The sequence below is a fragment of the Cygnus atratus genome, chromosome 8 (genome assembly GCF_013377495.2).
Source record: "Cygnus atratus isolate AKBS03 ecotype Queensland, Australia chromosome 8, CAtr_DNAZoo_HiC_assembly, whole genome shotgun sequence".
NCBI lineage: Eukaryota > Metazoa > Chordata > Aves > Anseriformes > Anatidae > Cygnus > Cygnus atratus.
Genome location: NC_066369.1, coordinates 26359933 through 26376603, shown reverse-complemented (window position 1 = coordinate 26376603; position 16671 = coordinate 26359933). Strand labels below are relative to the sequence as shown.

The window sequence follows — 16671 nt, the reverse complement described above, 5'->3', positions numbered from 1 at the left end:
CACATAAATTACTCACTGTGTTCCAGCTTAGTGATGGTACAAACCAACTAATCATCTAATTCCTAATTTTTGCAGCTGAGTTTCCTAAGATTGGAACCAAGGCAGTGAATGCAAGGGCCTGAGTGTGCACATGGAAGTTAGTTGGATGTTGAGTTCTTCCTTGTAGAAATTCCTGTTAAGAACCGCAAGAGAGGAATAGAAGAGCACTTCTCTGATGTACTGGTGAGAGGAAAATTTGTACTTGGGCTTTTTTGGAGTGCTTGCAAAGGACTGTAGCCTTGCTGAATAGCAGCTGAAGTTAAGAACTGCGTATCAGAGTGGTATTGTATCCTACAGAGAATTGCTTGTGGGAAGATTTGACTGCATTCAGTGCAGCTGTTGAATATTGACCTACTGCTGAAGCTCTTCAGAGCTGTCCTCATTAATGCAATCTGTGAAAGGCCCACTGTGCTGGCCCCTTCCTGGGTGAGAAAGTTGCACGTGTTTAACCGGAGATAAACCAAGAACAGCTCCGTTTGAACTTAAATAAAACACGCACAACAATTTGTTTCCCCTCTGTTGGGAGCTTAATTTAAATTGGGATGCCAGTTTAACTTTGGGCAGCATTTTGGTTTATAGCTGTTTAAATACAGTGAATTTTGAACTTCTTTTCAGCAGGTGGGTTAAGTCCTGTGTGTGAGTGAGACTTGATAAGAAGGAAACTATTTGGGCACATGGTGAGAGTAGAAGTTGGTAGGAGTTTTGTTCCCAAAGATGCCTGTGACTGTGAATGGGGGGGAAAATTGCCTTATTTCTTTGGATGTTGGTGAATAAGAGACTTCAGTGTCCGTTCAGACTTCGCTTTCTGGCACTGCACACAAGTAGTGCACGTCCTGGCTTGGTGGACAAGCCGCTGCTTATCAGACCTGCATTGCCATTGACCCAGTTTGCACAGCCCCCTGACTGGCTATAAGGACCTTCAGCTGTTTGATGCAGGAGGAATTTTGAAACAGCGTTAGAGATGAAAATCATGGCAAATGAAAAGGCAGGGGCTTGCCTTCTCAGGCTGCGTGTCAGAGCTCTGAACATTGCAGCAGCCTGGGGTTGCTTGGTGAGTCCTAGCTGTGGTGATGTTTGATTCACAAGGGTTGCTTTTTTGGTCGATTGGTTGCTTTTGTTGTGTGGTTGGTTTTTTTTGGTTTCTGAATCCAGTTCGGGATCACAAGAGGAGGAATCTCTGAGTCTGCATCTTTCCTCTGCACTCACTCACATCCCCAACTCTCTATCCCCCAGAAATCAAAAGGGATCAGCCAGCCATTAGGGATGCTGCCTGCAGCCCTGATGAGCCTCACATTTTATGCATGTGCTGTTTATTTTAATTGCAGTCTTGAGAGTAGGTAAGTGTCGCATGGTTTCAGAGTTGTCAGCTGAAACTCCTTTCGTTAACTGATGTTTCTTCTCTCGTAGCTAAGTGTTTTATTTTTTTATTTTTTACTTTTTTATCTGTAAATACAGAGGACAAAACTTTCAAAGGATAAAATGGTGGTGGTGCGTGAGCTAGAAATGCAGATTTTCCCTCGTAGTCATAAAAAGAATTATTTAGGTTTACGTGCCTCAGTGGCTGCTTAATGAATCGCATAGCTGGATGCATTGTCAAAGATTTTAGTTTTTGTTGCAGCACTACAGGTTATCGGAGCAACAGAAATGGCACCCTGCCACTGGGGTAAAGGATGCTGGTTCCCCAGTAATATCTGAACAAGCTGCAATAGCCATCTGTTACTCTTTTAAATACAAAGCAGTGCAACAGGTGGATTTCTTGGGGTATGAAATCTTAGCAATGTAAGTGGATAACAGAAATTTAAAGTCGGGCTTTACAAGAAGACTGCAAGGTGTGTTGCTCTTTCTTCAGTAGATACAGTGCGTATGTTATTAGAAAGAAGAGAGAGAAGCTAAACATACGATACGCAGTTAAGGAAGACAAGTGCTTGAACTGCTCCTAAATCTGTTCTTTTTCAATGTTTGTCATTTTTCTTAGATGGCTTCAGTAACAGATGCCAGATACAGGCAGAAAGATACTTCAGATCAAAATTTTGATTACATGTTCAAACTCCTGATCATTGGCAACAGCAGCGTGGGGAAAACATCCTTCCTCTTCAGATACGCCGATGACACTTTTACACCAGCCTTCGTTAGCACAGTAGGAATTGACTTCAAAGTGAAAACAGTTTATAGGAATGACAAACGAGTGAAACTGCAGATTTGGGTAAGTGCCAGCATTTTCAAAAATGGTTTATATTAAACCCAGCAAAGATACAACAGTAAGAAACAGCATGCTTGGAGATGGATTTTTTTTTTTGTATGAATACCGATTTTTGTTTATATTATTTGTGTGGCTGCGCCTTTTCCATCCCTGCAGTAAGTTCTCTTTATATTGCTGTTTCACTTGACTGATGGGACTCTTGATTTGGTCTGCTCTTCAATCTCAGGGGTCAGTGTATTATTAAACTGAAACAAAACCTGAAGCAGATCTGGAGCCTTTTGATAGCACCTTTTGAGTGAGCACTAGTAGGTGAGAAAATTCAGTGAGCACTGAATGAGTGATCTCTAGATGTAGCTTCTGCTGTCAGCTGACGTCCTCCAAATGAGATACTTGTCCCTTCCTGTGACTCACGTGCCTGCAGAGGTGTGCTTCAAACCATCTTGACAGAAGTGACTTCTTGGTAAATTAAATGGGAAGAGAATTTGTGCAGGTAAGCTGGAGGGTTCCTCTGCTCAAGCACTCCATCATGGGTCCTTGTCCGACTCTAAATGACGGCCTTCTAGCCCAGTTTAAAAAACAAAAGTTTCTGAGCTGCAGAGTGGAGGGCCAAGGCCAAGCAATTGTGTCAGTAGCTCGTGATGCTCCTTTTTATGGAAAGAAAGGGTGTTCTTTTATTCTACATACTGGCAAATGACTTAAATTGCGTTTTTACCATAGTGTTTATCCTGATGGTGCTTAACCCTCTGCGTCCCAACGAAGTACGAGATGTGTTTAAAAAGCATAAGCTTAGACTGCTGTGTTTTAAAGTACCAAAGGGCTCCAGCTGCAATACCAGTTAACAAGATTCTTCCCTTCTGTTTTGCATAAAGAGAAAAGATCTCAAATAAGAGATCATGCTGTCATTCTCTTAATTGTTATTCTCATAACAATCTCCAGGAGGTAGCTCAATAACGTGAAACAGCTGTCTGTTTTAGAGGTTTCTCCCACAAGTTAAGCTTAAAGTTCAGAACTGAAGTTTAGTTGAAACTGTGTAGCATTTCTACCAAAACCCTGTCCCAGCTAAGAGCTTAGTGTTCTAATTGATTTATATACGCTTGATTTATAATTAATCTCTGGTTATTGCAACTAAATCTAATATTATAGTAATCACATTTTTATTGTGACTGTTTTTTGAATCTAGAGTGAGAATCTAAAATGAGGAACTCTTATTGTTTACTGCAATGGTATGATTCATTTTATTTCTGTGTTGCTGTGTTTTTGTTGCAGCAATTATATAATAAAATATCCTCTCTGTGTTGCTAAATTCTGACATTGAAACTAATGCGGATAACCTGGCATGGAACTGCTTGATTTCATTTAGGGGTTGTGTAATGAGAATATTTGGAGTTCAGGCCCACTAAGTAATTAAAGAAGACTTCCATCCTGCATTCGATTTTCTTGGTCTCAGAACACGAAATTCTCTAATAAATTGTGTAAATGCAAGAAGAAAGCACTGTGAATGATTTATATATATATATATATATATTTCAAAGATACTAGGATTAAAATGAATTAAGCAGGAATTTTAAATAAATGTTTGAAGATTTCAGGAAAAAAGGCTTTAATAACCTTAAACTTCTTACGAAAAGAGATGCCAGGTGGATTCCTCAGTGTGTGCTAACTGTAGGAGCTGTAATACTGGAGTTAATCAACAATATTGTTGATTTAAAATTTCCTTTCAATAAAAGGTTTATGCAAGTGCTTGACAGTTTCCAGAGCGACTTGTGCTCTTTCCTTCTTTATTTCTGTGTTCCTTGCATGGATCCCTGATGTGAGTCATGATTTAAGGACCTTAACCGTCAACTTCGTGTGTACTGCTTTTAAAAAAAGCACAGTGTTTGAGCTTGCTTACTTCCTGCCTGTCCTAAGGCTAATATCCGTGTATTCTTCAGGTTACATGCAGTAGTGAGGGCCAGCAGTATCCCAGAACTGTGTTTCTGTGTGTAGGAAGGAGGAGACTTCTTACCAATCTGCCTTCTGATTCCTTTATAAAATGATTTACAGCTGCTGTTGAGTTTCTGTGAGTGTGGGACCCTGCAATTCCATTTAGCGCTCTGGTTTTACTTACAACTTCCCAGTTATGTTGACTTTTTTAAAATTTACGACCTGCTAAGCTTGATGTTAAGTCTTGACTGAATCAGGCTTAATCTGGAACTAAGGGAGGGAGAAGTTGCAGGTGTTTAAATTAGCCACTTCAAATTTCTGTATAAAGCCCAGAGAGGAGCACTTCTAGAAAACCTCATATGCTCCCTGCTCCGTGGAGCTGCCTCTCTTTCCGTCCGTGGGTGCTTGCAGAGCTCTGCCAAGTGCGTGCAGCTGGAGCAGGCTGGAGGTGCTTGAGCTGTGCACATACAACCTTGGTTTATGTCACGTAAATCTCAAGAGAGGGGAAGTAACCATGCCTGGCATGCTGTGATCGAGAAAGATCAGCAATCATTGGGGCTTTCTACATTGACTGACTTTTGCCTTTTTGTGTTGGTCAGAAGAGCAGAATATTTGGGCAAAGTGCCCAGCTACACAGAGCTCCTGGGATTTCTTAACGGTAGGAGAACCTCAAACCACTTCAAGTGCCAAGCTGTTGGGTGTCAAATCAAAGACGGGTGCTGCTCTGTTTAATTTTCATGTAATCAGCAGGCCTTTGGCTCTGTTGACATTAATACCTCAGTCACCCAAATTAGTATTTTAATCAGGTTTCTATCAGTTGCGCTAGTGACTGAGCAGTCCAGGAAATCATCTGCTCAGTTGAAGATACTTGAAAGGAAGCTCTCTTTCTCTTGGGTTGGGCAGTGGGAGGGATGGGACCAATCAAAGATATTTGTGGTGGTTTTAAGGTAGAATGGTAGCTCTGCTGCTGCAGAACGAAACAGTAAAGTGGTCCTGAGAGGGATTATACAAAATAATGTTTTGTGCTTTCATTTTCTTTAAAAAAGAACTCTGAGATCAGTGGGTTGTGTTTTAATTCCAACTCTTTTCTGTCTTGTTTTGGAACGGTGATTTTACGTAAATTGGATAAATGACCTTTACTGAGAAAGTTCACATTGTAGTCGGATGAGGTTTGGTAATTATCCCTTCTAATTTAAAACATTTTAATGTAAATATATTAATATTATGCAGATATTCTGATATCTGCATAAATAGAATTCTTGGATTAGAATTTTTTTATAGCACTGTCATCTGTAATAATACTTCCATATAAGACGTCTCCCTCAAGGTATATTTATATGGGGCTGCTTCATTTCCTCTCTCTGTATGCGGGGTATACATGCAGGTACTTTCTTGACCAACAGTTTTGTTTTCTCAGAGTTACTACCTAGTGATCAAAAAGGAAAGCTATAATATTAATCAGGTAAGTATGGTTTTTATTATAAATAAATCTCAAAGGTAGCATTATTATATTCTTAGCAAATGCGTTCGATTATTACTAAATGCAGTGTTCAGGTTGCCTAGCAGCTAGGCAAGGCCACTCTGGCCAGATCCAAGCAGGGTGAATGAATAAAAGTGATTTTTGTTTCAGCTGAGAACAATGAAAGATCTCTTTTTTTTTCTTCTGTGCATTTCTGTGTCTATTGGTGGTAAGTAATCGTAACAGCAGAACTCTGGAGCAGGGTAGTGCTGTAGCGTGCTCTGAGGTTAAATGCTAAGGGACAAAGTCTGTCCTTCTTGCTGGCCCAGTATAGATTAATCCCGTGAGCTCTTTGGATCATATTGCAAATTTACTGATGGAAAATCAGCGGCAGTGTTGAGCCCAGAATACTGTACACCACAATGCTTTGGTTACCACACAATACACGGTTTGTACGAGGAATGTACAATACATGAACAATACAAGGTTTGTACGAGGAATTTCTTCATTCTTCATTATACTTTTACACCCTACATGTCTCGTTTTTATTGCACTGCGATAAATATATATGTGGTTAATAACAAACATCACTAAGTACAGGCTTTGGTGGATGATATTGCAATTCAAACTACTACTCGTCCCCTTTTTAAGTCAGTGAGAGGTTAAATTTAACTTAAGATTAAAAGGCAAAAAGGATGTGATATTCAGATGGAGACAACATATTTAGATTCCAGTACGATTTCCTTTTAAGATGCTGCTTAACAGATTTAAACTACTAGGGTGAGTACAGCTTTTTTCTTTCCCATTAACAAAAATGTTTTTGTCGCTTAACTGCTGAAATCCGTAGGGGTCTGAGATGAGCTCTGGTGGATGTTGGAAACACGCGTGCTACAGCTTTTGGGCACAGCTGGGAAGAGGGTACAAAGCATCATCATTCTGTTTTTGTGGGAAGGATTTTTACCAACAGAAATACGACAACTGCTAATTATGCTGAGTGGCAGTTAGCATTACAACTCAAAAAAGTGTAAGCCAAAATAAAACCCAAGCTGTGTAGCCATCTCCAAGGCAAATATGCAGTGTTTTAAAAAGCTTTTTGTGTCAGTTTTCGCCCGGAAGACAGGATGTTACTGAGCAGAGCGCCTCGCGGGGAAGGGATTCAAAGAAGTAACACTGGTAACTATATTCACTTTTTTCATTTAACGGAGGTAAATTTAGAACGCCATCATACTTGATTGTAAACTTTTAATGTTAATTGCACACTTAACCAGAAGCTAATTATGCATTTCAGATCAGAGAATCATCTATTCCCCTGGCATCCTATTCCCATCCTGTTTTTGATAAGTTCCTTATAAGCACTGACTTCAAACTTGAATGCTTGCACAAAACCTGTTTCTAAAAAAAGAGCTAGGAGTTCTGTAACTCAGAGAACAGATGCAGTAGTGATGGATGTCTCTGAAGACCTAATGGGTCTGATTCGGCTCAGTAGGTTCACAGCTGGTGTGAGATACTCTGCTTTGCTCTTTAGACAGAGAACTAAAATGGCCAAAGATGTGATGGTGAACAGACAAGGATGATCCTTGTAAGGAGCACATCTCATTTGCAGCCCTGGGGATTTAATGGGTCCCAGGAGTGAAAATCATCAGGGCTGAGTGGGCATAAAGCACCACTTCTCGTGTTAAATCACAGTGCATAATATCTGACCAGAGGAGGGATACAGAACTGTCCATAATTCAAGCCAAGGTCTTGCTTATATCTCAAGTGGTAATGCTCCTGCTCTGGGAACAACTTGGTGCTCGCGCCAGTCTGAATGTTCTGTGGGATGAGACTGTGAAGAGTGAAAAAAGGGAGAGAGATAAAACCCTACAAATAAGAATAACCTGGATGGTTAGTTATTCCACTCACTCAAAAATGTATTTCTACTTATTTTACTGGGGGGTTTGAATTTATTTAACAGCCTAAGCTTGCCCTAAGCAGGGCATTCCTGTGTTTGCAGTTAAACAGTTGGCACAGAAGGTTTATTTCTGTTTATAGTTAATCACCTCAATCCCATTGTTATCTCATTATAACTCTGCATTACAGTGAAGGCCAAATTCAACTTCACCCTAAGCTCTGATATCACTGGATTTATTCCAGTTTACGGTACTGGATTTAATCTCGTTGCAAGGTGTAATATCTTTGTGCTACGTCTTTGCAGAATTACCAGGAGCATGGAGCGTTTGCCTGTGTTTGGTGCAGTTCAGGAAAATGGAATGAGTTACAACATTGCATTCAGCGGCACTGTGTCCTATCCAGCTGCTGATGGTTCCAAGGTTTAGCCCTTTCCTAAAGAAAACTAGCCAATGTTAACTAGTTGCCCAGCAGGGGAAAAGCTTTTCTTGGGAAATTTCAAGGGAAAATCTTCCGCTGATGTAGTAGGCAGTTAAGTGTTGGAAGGACGGAGGCGTTGCTGGCCTCCTGACCTTTTGCGTGTCATGCTTTTTACAGCAGAAACCAGAACAGATACTTTGGTGCTTTCCGGTAGAATTGGCTGTCATTTTACTTAGGGACTTAGAGTCATGTGCCTCCAAATGTTTTCCTGTCGTCCATGTCTGGTCAGAATCACTGTTGCTATGATTTTATTTCATAGTTTTTATCTTCTACATTATGCATACATTCTATATTTAGATACGCTTGGTTATCCTGTGATCAGTTACAAGATAGTACAGTGTGTGAAATTTATGGCTTCTCATAGTATTGGTGTCAAGTGAGCACATACTTGACCTGTGGCATGTATTTTTGGTCAAGTGAGAAAATGGAATTATTGAGCTTAGTCACATTTCTAACTTTCATGCATTGTGTTGTGTGCAGTACAGTGTCGTGTTCATGCAACATCTACGGGTAGGCTGAAGGGCTGAATTTAGAGACAAAAACCAGTGAACCCAGGACCACAGCAACTGGTTTTGGGATGCGAGAGGTTGTACCCTGACGTACAATTTGAGTACCTTGAAGTTTAACAGTGAGAATTATTTTTTTCACTTATTTTCTGTTGTCTAGCTATTTGATATCATTCCACCTCATTAAACAGCATGAAGTAAGCTTCCAGGTGTTGACCACTGTTTTTCTGTACTTCTGTATTCCTAAAACGTGGGTTACTTTCAGTCATGGGGAGGGAGGGTTGTACACATACCCCTTGTACATCAAGCATCCTTTTCTTTGTTGGAAAGGGGAATGAGTGATGATCCTTCTGGTGCAAGGGAAATGGTGACGTTATTCCCTCTCCACTACATAAAATCATCCGTTGTTGTTTTTCTTTTAACAAACAGGTCTCCAGCACGACTCTTACCTGGTTATTGCAGTTCAGTTGTGCTGCAGCTGCAGTGTAACCGCAGCGTGTGCCGAGGTCCACCAGCCTGCTGGGTGTAGGGGTAACTCCGTAACGTCATGGGGTGTAAGACTCCAGCGACTGGACTTTGGGTGTCACTTAAAGACGGATTGGGGTGGTGCTCTCTCAGCCAGACTCTGCCAGCTAGCTGCTCTATGTCAGTGCTGGAGGGCAAAGCCACAGAGGGAGAGCAGCGTGTGCAGATGCAGGCATGCACATGTGATGCTGCCTCTCTGCTTTTCCTGTAGGCAGAGTGCTAAAATAAAAGAGACTGTACAGAGGATCTGTGCAGAGGATGCTTACCAGGCAGCTTGTTCACCCTAATGCTGCTTTTTGCTTTTGCATGGCTTGTTCAGAGACCCAGGTGCTGCCTCCTGCCCGTTGGTCCATAGAGTGGCGATAACACTGAGGCTTTTCTGAAGTTGCTGGGTGCCCGAGTGCCATGGCAACAGCATCGGGCTCCGCAGAGTGCCCGCGGTGCACAGAGCCCTGTCCAGCTCCGAAAAGAAGCGCTCCAGGTGGTGAACTGCAGCGGGCTGGTGTGAGGAGCTTTGTGAGGCTGTGGAAAGTCCTGTACCCGCTTGTTTTGGTGGTGTTTTAAGAGGGAAGAAAGAAGTAACTCCCATCAAATTGATTTTTATTTTTTCTATTTCCAAAACTCTTCTGCATTATTGGATTATTGTAATTACCACCAAATGCTAACTGGCATCCTTGCTGTACATTTTAGCCTCGTGCTGCACGTGTTTCTGTAAGGCTGTGCCACTTCTCCTGTAGTTTCACTTGGCTCTGTTACTCACCCTAGCTTTTTCCTGGCAAAATCAGATAGCACCTTTGGAAACACTTTTAGGTTAACTGGAAGGAGAGATCTGGCAGAGTACAGCTGTAACAGAATTGGAAAGAATTGAGCTGTGCATAACAGTGTAGAAGAAGAACTGGGGGAAAGAAAAAGTTGATTTATGCGTTTTCTTGTTAGAGAAGAGGTATTTTGATATAAGATAGCATGCTGGTGCATCATCTGGTTGCATGGAGGAACAGTGCTGGAAACTTAGAGCCAGGCAGGACTGGCAGAGGATTGCATTTTAAGTCTCTCCCATGTTAGAGGGGAGTGATGGACCTCATGCTTTTTTCTACCTTTACCCAATCTCTGCTGGCTTGTGAAATTGGCAGGATTACTTTCATTTTGCCCTGCAAAATGCCCCTCCGGTGCAGCACAACGTGGCAGGGCCCGTTCCAGTTGGTAACGGGACGAATGCTAAGTGCTGGTTTCAGCCCTGCTATGTCTCTGGCTTATTTCCATGTTATTTTTAAGATGCCCAAGGCTGAAGGCTTGTGTCACACGTCGTTGGGAATGTGTTATTTCAGAAATCGCTGCTTGCAAGAACTGTGGGAATTTGTTTATGATTGTCAGGGAGCGAGTTCTGGCTGTGTGCAGCCATCAGACAGAAACTTAAGTACAATTTAAGGTTCAGAAACTGAAATGCCGTCAAGTGTTTGGATTTACAGCCTTCTTTCTCCTGCCTACAGTCCCAAAGACACTGAGCTAACAGTTAACAGAAAAACAGGAAGAAAACTAAGGAAGGTTTTTAGATGTGATTCTAATCTCACACTGATGTAAACTTGGAGGTTCTGCAGGACAGACTTGGTCGTCCGTAGGGTTTAATGCTGCAGTAACCCAGCCTGGCGCCTTCAGCTGGGCAGCTGTGCAGTAAAACAGAGGGGAGATGCTTTGTCTGAAACCCAGGAAGATTATGCTTGGTACAGCAGGGGGCTTGCAGCAAGCCAAATTTAGCTTATGCCCAGCTTCACACGGACACAGCTGTGCCACCTCCATCTTCTGGAGGCAGTGTGGGCTCTGGGAAGAGAGAGCTCGTGTACACGACCCCACTGCGTGGTCCTGGTGTGCCCTGACGCTGGAAAGTGAATGGGGTGAAAACTGGCACAAAATGGGAGTGGAACCAAAGCAGGACTATCTGCTATTTTTTTTTAAATTTGTATTAGGATTTCTAATTATTAGAAGTAACAAATGGAGGGGGAAAAAAAAAAAACACCATCAGAAAGCCAACGCCTTTGTGATAAATTAAATTTCCCCTGTTAATTGCAGTGGAAAGCACCAGAGAAGCAGAGCCCTTAAGTGCTGCCTTGCAAGGAGTGGCCCAGAGCAGAAAATTCAGGAGGGCTGGGCTCTGCAGGGGTGAAACTGCACATCAACATTTCAGTGACAGCACAAAACCCCTGTGGATTCCGGCCTTCCTACAAGGTGGTGGTTGTCTGGGCTGAGCGCTTCCTGGGATGAGGAACCAGGCATTTGGCAGAGCTCTTCAGCCTCTTTTTGTACACCCTTCCTGACCAAAGCTGCTTCCTGGGTTGCTTAACTAACTGTGAAACGTGGTGTAAAGCACAGAAGGGACTTGATTGGGTTGGCTGATAATAGGAACTCGGTGCCCTAGATGAACGGTATTTCTATACTGAACTTCCCAACTGTTGTGCTATAATTATGTGACAGCTAAAAATCTACGCCTGTTTAAGGCTCCTAACCCTTAGCTAAAATGCGTCTCTTTTTTACAGGAATACCCATCATCTTGAAAATAGCATGCAGGGAAAGTCACTACTGCAAAGATATTAAATGAGGTAAATTTGTGAGGACTGCTTAGTCTTCCCTGAGGCTTCAGGATTTGGAAGTGTAAAATTAATCTTTTATTCCCCCCACCCCACTTGTGCTGGTTAATGATTTATTTAGGGGAAAAAGGAAGAATTTGCGTAAAGATCTGCCCCTGTGATGTACTTGCTACTGTTCTGAAGTACATATACAGCATTCTCCCTACTCCACAGTAGCACGTTCAAAGCTGTGGCCATCATTCTGAGGCCTTGGAGATTGATAAAATTATTTCAGATCTTCTACCAGAAGTCTGATCTAAATGTGCATAGGATCTATGTCATTATTCTACCAAGAGACCGCATGAAATCTAAAGGGAACAAATCCAATAAAAACTGTCCATGCTGTCGTGGGTGGCAAAACTAATTTGAATAATTTTTCACCTAAGTGCAGAAATAGTCTTGGTCTCCCAGACATTTGCTATTGTGATGGGTAATTTCCCCCGAAGCAGTGGTACTGGCAGAACCCAGCTCTAACTTAGCCCCAACAGCACCGGCACCGCTGCACTGTCGGCTCCAAGTCGCTTGGCAGCACGGGGGCTGTAGGAACCCTCCGTGTGGCTGGGACGTGGGGAGGCACAGGTGCTCCAGTGTCATGTCAAAACCTGAAGCTGCTGAGTGATGGCGAGGTAGGCACCTTTCATACCATTTACAAAGTTCAGGTGCTTAACCAGAACAGGTAACTTTATTTTCCTCTGACTTCATACAAGACGTTTATTCACTCTGGTGCTGAAAGTATCAAACTCATGCATCTCTTTTACTCCTACCAAGATCTTCAAAGTTACTGGAATGGCAGCCCTTCCTCCTGGCTGAGAACATGCCCTCCAAATGTACAATATTATGTTATCCTGTAACGGCGAGAGAGTCGGTGCAGTCGGCTTGCTGATTAAAAGAAGCAGTGTGTGGTTTGGTTTTCTTTTTTTCTTTAAAAGAACATCTCTTTATTACCTAAGGGAAAAAAGGTAGTATTTGATTTGTTGGTTATAATGTCAGAATCCATGCAACGTGGCCTTCTTGGTATTTTTTTTAAACCGTAGTCTGCATGTCCGAGAAGCATTGCAGCATTGATTTCTTTTTTAATATTTTTTCGTGCAGGAAATTGAGAATAAATCCAGGCTATCATATTTGCTAACTGCTCTGGGACTGTTACTGGGAAATATGAGAAGCAGGGGATTTTCACTTCTAATTTATCTACTTATTTTATGGATAGAAGAAATTTGATGTAGATTTAATTGCCTTCATACCACAGGTGAGTCATGTGTGTTCCACTGAAATCTGTCTGCTCAATAAAGAATTTGTTCAAAATAGTCCCTCAAAGGGAGATGCTGAGTGACTTTTTCAGTCATGACTCACTGGATCTCCATTTTTTAAATGAAAAGATTCCCAAGACATGTAATTTTTAAGATCTTATTTATTAAATTCTTGATTAATAACAATAAGAAGGTTAATTTTATTGTGTGTCAAGACTTGAGGGATTTGTATAACTGGCGTTCTCCTTTCAGAAAAGGAGGGATAGTTCAGTTTTCACCAGAGGTGAACTTGCACAGATGTAGCTTTGGAACTAGGGACCACCATGGGAGAGGAGTATTGCAGTAGATTGTGTCCCTGTGAGGAGAATGCATCTCCCCATTAGCATGGTCTTCCCTTCATCCCGAGGATGTGGAGTGCCTGGCTATCTGCAGAGGAAAGAGCAGGGGGCTGCAAGAATGAAATGTGTTGGAGACACATCATCGGTGATTATCTCCTACCTCTTATTCCTTAGAAATCCCAAGTTTTGCGCTTCTGCACAGCACAGATTGCACTTTGAATTCATACTTGCAATTTGGAGCTGTTTCCAGCAGTGACTTCTGACTGCCGAGTTGCTTTCTCCCGGGGCCAGATGCACGCTCTCTACTGAGTCTTGATTCTCTGGTTCTTTGATGGTACCAAAGTATCGCTCAGCTACTGCAGGGTGCTGCAGAAATCGTCCACGTTTAACATTGCTTTTATGACTGACCTCTTCATTCACTGAGCAATGAATGGAAAAGAAAATTGTTTTTCTTTGTTTTATTGAGTAATGAAAGGGAAAATTGCACTTCTTTATCTTACAGCACAGCCCTTGCTAAAAATAGCACCTGACTATATTTTCTCTGGCTCTCTCTTTACTATTATTTTACTATATTAAATGCAATCTTTTTTCCCTTTGGATTTCTTTCCATTTTTGTGCCCCGAAGCTTTAAGCACCAAGTTTTGTGAGTCATAAATGTTCTGAGACATCAAATTAAGTAGAAACTGGAGAATGAGTTCTCAAAAGGTTGTGAATGCTGCTGACGTCAATCTCAGATTGAAATAAGAAGGAAGATATAGTTGACAGATCTTAGGAGCGAGACTGTAAGGGCACTTATGCTAATTCTGTTGTTGGAACAGAAATTATGTTTTTATAAATGAAGGCAATAGTCCCAACTGAAGCTGTAACAGGCATTCATCGTAGTAACGAGATGATCTTGAGCTTTCATACTTTACACTGAAATTTGCCTTCAACAGATTTAAACAAAATTGTTTCGAAGTGACTAAAATGAATGTCAGCATGCTTTCTGCTTTATCAACTTGCAATACAATTCGGTTTTCCAGCTCTAATTTTGCAGGATTCCTCGCAGGAATCCTCTGTTAAAGCAGCATTGCAAAGTACATTGTTCTATGAACAGAAACTTGGAACCTGTTGGAGATTTTCCTTGACTGCGTATGGGAGAGAACTGAATTTTGAAAATAAGGAGGAGTCATGAATATCAATGTGTCTTGAGAATTATTTTGATAACGTGAAACATTTAACTTCTTGAAAGCAATTAGCAATACTGTTCTTGGAGTTAAATGTCTGTAGGTTCTGTGTTTGTATTGGTTTGACGATGCTGTTGAAACTTTCTATAGATGTAGTGAGAAGAATGCAAAAGGTGAGAAAAGGAAAAAGAAACCACGAGGAAGTCATTTGTTATTAGTTATCAGTGCATAACTCATTTATGTGGTGCTTGTTTTGGCATTAATGAATATGGCAGTTCAGAGTGACAAATAACATGCAGACATGTTGAATACTTTATCCTAACTTTATTCAGACAGTTCACTGGAAGTGTGTGTTTAATTGTTCATTAACAGTGCTGCAGTGATCACGGTGAGTCTAGAGATGTGCTTTGACTAAAGGTATACTTCCACTGGGGCAATAGGAGTTGGAAGATGTTCAGCCTCTTGCAAAATGTAACTGTTTCAGAGAGCATCTTACAGCGGCAGATACAATAGTGTCAAGTTCAGAGAGTCCAAAGTGAATTGAAGTGAACCCAGGGGTATCGAAGGAGCCAGGTAACATGATCGCTGGTTAACTAGATCGGGGCAGCAGTGTGAATGCCTCCACCAGGTCATTTGTAGTGCTGTGTTCACGTGCCTTTCTGATGCTGGGAGAAGACCTTTTGACAGACTGTTATGGGAAGCCACTTTTACAGATTGGTGGCATTACATGTAGCTGTGCGTGAAAAATTGCAGTCGAGGCCATTATGAAAATAAACAAGAAACCTGACTTCAAATTTAGAAATTAAATACAGGCTAGATTTACCTGCAGGTGGCCACTAGGAGCTCAGCAGGAAAGTAATCAATAGGGGCTGACTAGCTACGCGGTGCAAAATGTACATGTGCTTTGAAGGTGAGAGCAGTGCGATGGAAGAGGCTCTGGCTCCTGAAGCCTGTGCACAGCGTCTTCTGAACAGAAATACAGATAAGCAGCAGCCCTGGGAGCTGGAGCTGCTGCCAGGGCAGGTGTGGGGGGGACAGGTGAGCCTCTTGCATGAATTGGGCTGTTCCCTGTCTCCAGCCGAAGGCTCCGGCTGGGAGGGGACCAATCCCCATCAATTTACAGTCCTCCTTCTGCCAAAACTCCTTGGTTGCCATAGAAAGGGAGGGGTGGGTTGTGATGGTAGATAATTTGACTGAAAATGGTCAGCAAGTGGTATATGAGAACTTGCCTGATGTACCTAATGATAGAGGGTTTCCAAGACTTCTGACCACAAATGGTCAGGGGGCGTCTTGTAGTCACAGTATGCAATCTTAGCAAGGCAGGGACCTGTGAAGGGTCTGGTCCTTTACATTACACATGCAGGCAAAAGGAAGAGGAGAAGTTCCAGCATTTCAGTTCCACACGAAAAGGAGGTTCACCACCAGCTGATTTATTAAGGATTGGCTGCCAAGGTAGGAAAATGCTTCCCCTGTTGGTAAGGTTTCACATAATTGTACTTCACTGTCATTTTGTGTCTGTTCCTGGAACATCTGGTCCAGGTGCTGAAGCACTCCAGCTGCTGCTCTGAGATGGCACGGCAATTTCTCCAGCCCTTGGTGATTGAGCACAGAGGCAGAGAAGAAGGCTTTCTCCTTCCTGAAGCTGCTTGTTTGTGGTTAACCAGCATAAAAATGCATCTGTGCTGAATTGGTCCTTATCACGATTCCTGAACAACTCTCCTGCTTCAAGCAGTGACACTCAATTATGTTTCTCATTCCTAAGCTTCTTAGAGGTTTAGCATTTATGAATCTTTTCTAATACTGTTTGCTTGACACATTTAGTAAGGCATATGACAGTGATCAGCTGAGAAAAAAACAAGTCATCTAAGCGAGTGCAAATTGAGGCTTCTAGTAAGGAGAGTGGAGAGGTAAGCAAAGGTTTTCTGCCACTTGAAATCAAGTTAGGACAGGGACATTAATATAACTGAAATGGATTTAATGCAGAAATGGGCTGTGCGTCCGCTTCCCAGTCAGCTTCAAGCAGTCCATGGCAGTTGGTTTTGTCAGCAATTGTGGTAGTGAGGCTGAGGACTGTGGGGACTGCAGAGAGGACTGTCGGCTGGCTCAGCTTTCCGTGTCCCACAAGGGTGCTGTCAGCGTGCAGTCCTGCACCTGATATTAATTCCGCAGCTAAACTATGGGGTTAAAAACCAGCCGTGGATCTGTGAGGGGCTGCCTGCCCAGCTTCTTCCAGGAAGGCAAGGGGGATGGCTGTAGGGCCAATGTGGGTGGCCGTTCCTGGCC

At 42.2% G+C, this 16671-nt stretch overlaps 1 protein-coding gene across 1 annotated transcript in view; it reads left to right on the top strand.

The window, feature by feature from the left end:
* Positions 1–2014: 2014 nt before the first annotated feature.
* RAB3B (RAB3B, member RAS oncogene family) overlaps positions 2015–16671 on the top strand; it is a 43856-nt gene continuing 29199 nt past the window's right edge. The window contains exon 1 of the mRNA XM_035537700.1: positions 2015–2242. Coding sequence (XP_035393593.1) covers positions 2015–2242 — 228 coding nt within the window. The remainder of the gene's footprint in view (positions 2243–16671) is intronic.